Source organism: Primulina eburnea, chromosome 15, assembly GCF_022965805.1.
Source record: "Primulina eburnea isolate SZY01 chromosome 15, ASM2296580v1, whole genome shotgun sequence".
Taxonomy (NCBI): Eukaryota; Viridiplantae; Streptophyta; class Magnoliopsida; order Lamiales; family Gesneriaceae; genus Primulina; species Primulina eburnea.
In genome coordinates this window covers 34,717,807-34,723,848 of record NC_133115.1, presented here as the reverse complement: position 1 = coordinate 34,723,848, position 6,042 = coordinate 34,717,807, and the positions used below count along the sequence as shown (strand labels likewise).

General features: G+C 38.4%; 1 protein-coding gene across 6 annotated transcripts; it reads left to right on the top strand.

Annotated features, from left to right (window-relative positions):
- The first annotated feature begins 254 nt into the window (after nt 1–254).
- LOC140814087 (TPR repeat-containing thioredoxin TTL1-like) lies at nt 255–4,610 on the top strand. Of its 6 annotated transcripts, none has more exons than XR_012114069.1 (8): nt 255–1,520; nt 2,181–2,406; nt 2,498–2,682; nt 2,764–3,097; nt 3,184–3,391; nt 3,477–3,583; nt 3,680–4,010; nt 4,132–4,610. XR_012114069.1 is itself a non-coding variant. In XM_073172954.1 (7 exons), the coding sequence occupies exons 1-7, from the start codon at nt 625–627 to the stop codon at nt 3,830–3,832; spliced, it is 2,109 nt and encodes a 702-aa protein (XP_073029055.1). In that variant the 5' UTR covers nt 255–624; the 3' UTR covers nt 3,833–4,610. The 6 variants fall into 6 exon arrangements, 4 of the variants coding, with proteins under 4 accessions (XP_073029055.1, XP_073029057.1, XP_073029056.1 ...); XR_012114068.1 differs by having other exon boundaries at nt 3,680–4,245; nt 4,333–4,610; XM_073172954.1 differs by having other exon boundaries at nt 3,680–4,610.
- Nucleotides 4,611–6,042: the final 1,432 nt, after the last annotated feature.

Below are 6,042 nucleotides of genomic sequence, written 5' to 3'. Positions count from 1 at the left end.
TTCAAAAAGATTGTTTAATTTGAAAGTTCGACAAAAACACGTCCGTTTCAGAGGAAAACGGAAAAAAACGATTAAATTATATTTTGATTGAATTAAGTGTAATTAAGACGTTTAATTATTATATTTTTATCCAATTATTTTTATTATAATAACTGTTTTTGTCCCCCGAGAATTGTTGATCTAGTTTCAATTTGCAAAAACACGATTATCCTTGAATTTAGAGAGAGATAATAAATAAATAAATAATAGGGGAAAAAAAGAGTAAATGGAGAGAGAGAGAGAGAGAGGTGTCTCGTGAAGAAGCCGGTGAGAATTGAGAAGCCATGAAAACACTATTATTATTATAATACATAAACAACACTGCTTCTTCATCTTCCTCCTCCTCCATTTTTCTTCTTCGTCTTCTTCATCTTGGTGTAGCATGCATTCGTATTCATTCTTTGCTTGATATCACGAGATCCCCATCTCCCTTTCTCTTTATCTCTTCTTTCTTTTGTTGGGGCTTTTATGTTAACTGCTTCACATTGCTGATATACGGTTGCGAGAATTCACGCGGGCATCGTTACTTTCGGGATACGTGGTGCATATTTTTTTGTCGTAGATAGGAAGGGGGTGCCTGTGGAAATGTCGCAGTTGAAGAAAACCACGTCGGAGCTTGGTCCGGAAACGCTGTCGGATCGGTTGAGGAGTTCTTTGACTTACGGGGAAGAAGATAATGGCGCTGAAGTTAACAAACCGGATTTCCGTGAGCTCGATCTGGGTTCCCCACTCTCGCCGTTCAGGACTCGAACTGGTGGACGCCTTTCTGCCACCTCCACAGCAACAACCACCACAAGCAGCAGTTCCAGTTCATCAGGATCGCTCTCCGGCCGAATGTCCACGGGGCCTAACCTGAATATCCCCAAGAAGCCTGATTCCAACCCCAAAAGCTACTCAGGCGAGCTCTCTGTCGTGAGTTCTGCATCAACGGCCCGAAACGGTAAGCCGGGCCATAGACGTTCACATTCAAGTGGATCGCACTCGGTTGTTTATACTGGTACGGGGTCCGTTAGCTCCCCCACCGGAAATGTACTTCCCACCGGGAACATTTGCCCACCCGGCCGGAGTTTGAAAACCGGCATGGTGAGCCGTCCGACGAAAACCGATGTATTGAGGTCTGGTGCAGGGAATTATGGCCATGGCAGTATAATGCGGGGTGGTATTGCATCCAAATCTGTCGCTGATATTGGACCCACAAGAGATTCGGGTAGAAAAATGGGAGTTTGCAATATTAATGATCCGGAGGAGTTGAAGAGAATGGGTAATGAGAACTACAAGAAGGGTCAATTTGCTGAGGCTTCGAGCTTTTATGAGAAGGCCATTGCTATCTCTCCGAGGAATGCTCCGTACCATTGCAATCGGGCTGCGGCTCTGATGGGGCTAAAGCGGTTGGCCGAAGCTGTTAGGGAATGTGAAGAGGCCATTAGGTTAGATCCAGAGTACGCACGGGCGCACCACCGCTTAGGATCTTTGCTTCTTAGGTGAGTTTGTGGATAAAGAGTGATTCTTGTGAGGTTGTTTGTGAAAACTTCAAATTTTGATGCTTATTCTTGCCAATAATTTCCGGAAAATAGATCAACGTCTATTTAGCTTTTGGAAATGCCAGTTGATTTAGTTTTAGTGAGTGTATTGTGGCAAGACTGATCTACTATCGAGCGAGTGAATGGTTTTTGTGCATCTTCCGCAGCTACAATGCGTATTTCTTCTTGTCGTTTTAAGTGGATAATATTGTATTCTCTCAGTTCCCCATCGTGCCGGTCCTTCCCGGATCAGTTACTTGAATGCAGTGGGTTTTTGGTTCTTTGCTTTTGTATTCCAAATTTGCCATTAGAATCCACTATATTGGCCATATGTGGAGGCTTTTGAGGTCTAAAGTAATAAGAGACTGACAGAACATCAAAATTACCGACTAATGTTGGAATCTGTTCATTACTTCTGTGGACGGTGTGAGGATCCAATTTAATTTATTGGTTCATGTAGTTTTGCAAGCGTTATCATGATTATGATCAGTTTGTTGTTTGAAAGACTACATTTCATTGGTTTGTGTAATGAATTCTATTTTCATTTGGTTTGGTAGTTTCTGCCTTCCCCTTTTGTCGAAGGTTGTCCAAATTTTGTTTTTATCTTTCATCTTAGACTAGAAAACTACCTAATTCCTCCGGGCATGACAGTTTAGGACAGGTTGAGAATGCCCAGAAGCAATTTTGTTTTCCTGGGCATCAGCCAGATCCCATAGAGGTACAGAAGTTGCAGTCAGTAGAGAAGCATTTAATAAAGTGCACAGATTCTCGGAGAGTTGGTGACTGGAGAAGCACACTGAGAGAAGTTGATGCTGCCATTGTCTCTGGCGCTGATGCTTCACCTCAGGTTTGATAAATTTCTTTATGTCCCGCTATTATTTATGCTAAACCATGGAAGACTTTTACCTCAATTGAACTGGTTGTATTTGGATTTACAGCTTTGTGCATGTAGAGCAGAGTCACTTTTGAAGCTTCACCAATTAGATGATGCCTTTTTAGCTCTTCCAAATATTTCCAAATCTGAATTGCGGACTATCTCACAGTTCCAGTCTAAGATATTTGGAATGCCTTTTGAGGCATACCTGTTTTTTGTTAGAACCCAAATTGAGTTGGCACGAGGAAGGTGAGCTTAGAATTTTTCGCATTCCCTCTGGTAGATTGAGTGTAGGGTTCAAAGTATGATGGGAACTATGAAAGTTTGCAGGTTTGATAGTGCACTTGCTACCATCGAGCAAGCACGGCAGATTGATCCTCAGAATGCTGAAATATCAATTCTACTTGATAATGTAAGGTTGGTGGGACGAGCTCGTATTCGTGGGAATGATCTATTCAGAACAGAAAGGTTCACTGAAGCCTGCTCTGCCTATGGAGAAGGTCTCAGACTTGATCCTTTGAATCCTGTTCTATACTGTAACCGAGCAGCTTGTTGGTTTAAGCTCGGTCAGTGGGAACAGTCAGTGGATGACTGTAACCAAGCTCTGCTTATTCAACCCAATTATACGAAAGCTCTCTTGCGAAGAGCTGCCTCAAATAGCAAGGTCGAATAACTTTTCATTTCCAAACCTATTTTCTTACTTTAGTGTGTTGCAACTTTTAAAAGCTGTCAAACGTCATATGGTTATAGCAGCTTGAGCGTTGGAGTGAAGCTTTGAGGGATTACGAACTATTAAGAAATGAACTCCCAGACGACAAAGAAGTTGCCGAATCATTGTTTCATGTGCAAGTTGCTTTAAAGAAATCACGAGGTGAAGATGTTTATAACATGAAATTTGGAGGAGAAATCGAGTCCGTTTTAGGGCTTGAGCAGTTCCGAGCAGAAATTTCTTCTTCTGGTAGGTCTACCTATTTTTACATTCATCTTAATCTTAATAGAGTATTCTTTGTAGCAAGTTAATGATCATAAATAGAAAATTACAGGTGCATCTGTAGTCCATTTTGAAGTTTGTTCCAATGTTCAATGCAAACATATGTCACCGTTCTTGGAAACATTATGCATCCGCTATCCCTCCATTAATTTTCTCAAGGTAAGAAAGTTACGTCTCTTTCTTGATCCGGGCTTTGATTGTTCTTTAAAAACACGTGTAAATACCTTAAATTTGTCTGTTTATCTTAAACTTTAGGTGGATATCGAAGAAAGCCCTGCAATTGCCACTGCCGAAAATGTTAGAATCGTACCCACAATCAAGATTTACAGAAAGGGCATACGGGTAAAGGAGATGGTCTGCCCAAGTCCAGAGATCTTGGAATCCTCGGTGAGACATTATAGTATTTAGATAATGGATGCCCGATGCTCCTATACCCGTCACAAAATTCGACTTGCATCTCAAAGCCCTGCCGAGTTATAAATTGTCGCTCATTTGCATCATACAAGGCTGGGCAGGCGCTAGTACCACATGAAGATTCTCCATGGAGCCATTTCTGGCCATTGCCAGAGCATTATAAGTCATAAACGTGAGGTCCCTTTTGGTCTTTTATTCATTCATTCATTCATCTGATTCTGTCTTCCTTACATTTATCCATCCGTGATAATTTAAAACTTCTTTTCAAACCCATTCTTACTGTTTTGCGGCAGACCAGCGACTTTGCTATACATGTTATTTCAAGAAAAATAGTGGTGATAAATATGTGAAATCAATTTGCCTTGGATCTTTATCTGGAAATTGTCAAGAAAGGAGAGAAGAAAAGGGTGAGTGTCTCAAATCTTATGCAGCATTCAGTGTACGTGCTGTGCTATATCTTGGTTATGTTCTTTGTGTGAATTAAATGCCGGCAGGTTGAATATACATCATACCGCATGACAAGACAATTGGTTGATATTTAATCGGTATCGATATAATAGAAAATGTAGCATCAAGTGTAACAGAGATATTTGAAACGAGTCGAGAGGCATGTCAAGGTGGCTTTTAGATGTGGATTCGAACTCTACATGTATCTAGATAATCAGATATTATACTAAAAAACATGAAGAATGGATGCCTTGGTGGGCAAAACATTGAGTTGCTCCTGCTCCCAAAGAAGGGTGAAATATGGTTGACATTAATGTCTTTTCTTTCTCTGCGTTTTTATTACTAGACTAGAATTACTTGAACATTTCATCTTCTTTGCCCTTGTATTGTTCTTGAAGATATGCCAATTAATTTTGCTAGTATTTCTTGATTATGCACCTTTTGTAGGACTTAACTTTGTCAATTATTGTCCTATTTATGAATTATGATGACTTCCGGTGAATGTTGGCATTAATTATTTCTCATGGATCATGTGAACGTGCATGATAAGTTGGGCTCTTTTTTTGGAACCAATATATACTCTAAATTGCCTCCTTTTACCTTAAACAAAACAAAAACAAAATATTGAGTGTCCTGAAAATTGGTGTTGCACAAAAATCAGTGCTCCATATTTTCCCGAAAATTAAACTTCTTTTCTGCGTCGGAAAAATAAAAGAAATATAGTGAGCATAAGTTGTAAAGCGGCTGCCTGAGTTGAGGACCCTCTCCTCTGCCTAAAATCACATGTAAGTTTCCTTAAAATATTTAAGGAAAAAATCACATGTAAGCATCCAATAAACAATACGAAAAAAAATCACATGTTGGCAATTAATGCCTCACTTTGGCACCTTTCAAAAAGTCACAGCACATAAATTGGTGATAAATCAAAGTGTAAGAAGTGGGTACAAAAACAAATTCACATATTTGAGAAAGGTATTTTATCTTATCCCTTCACGTTTCATTTTCATCAAAATATTTTGCTACTTTTTAGTAAAGCCAGTCTAGGATTTATATCGTGTCACCAATTTTTTTTTTTCCATTTAAAACAATCCGACACTTAAATTCTAAATTTGTAACCAACACATAAAAGGATTATTTTATGTTAAGTATTTATCCATCTATAAATCAAATGTTAATATTTAAATTATTATCATATATCTCAATTTTCATGAGAACGTAACAAACCAGGGAAACGGGAGATTTTCCTTTTGTCCAAGGGACGGCATTTCCCACAAAATAGTGTGGTTGACACAGAAGATGGTTTAATACGTTTTCAGAAACACGACTTTTGAGACATTAACGTTTTAAACTGACGTACGTAATTAAATGCCCATCCCCGTAGAAGATCAGACATTTTATGTTATCTGCAAGGTGAAATTAATGCGATGCCTCAATATATTTAGATTGATCTGCATTTAATTTTATTATAGTGCAAAAATATCTATTATTTTTTCCGTCTCAAATATACAAAAACTCATAAAAAGTTTTACTTCTCACTCTGGATCAAGTCGATTAGTCTATTACTCAAATATATAGTTTAACTTCAATATTTAGTGTTATTTTATCAATTATTTTCACAATCTACCACATTATTAAATACATCGACAATTTCCAGCAATTTTTTATCCTATTAAGACATTCATTAAATTAGATTAAAATCAAAATTTTATACACATAAAAACACACAAACCTATATATATGAAACAATGAGAATATGA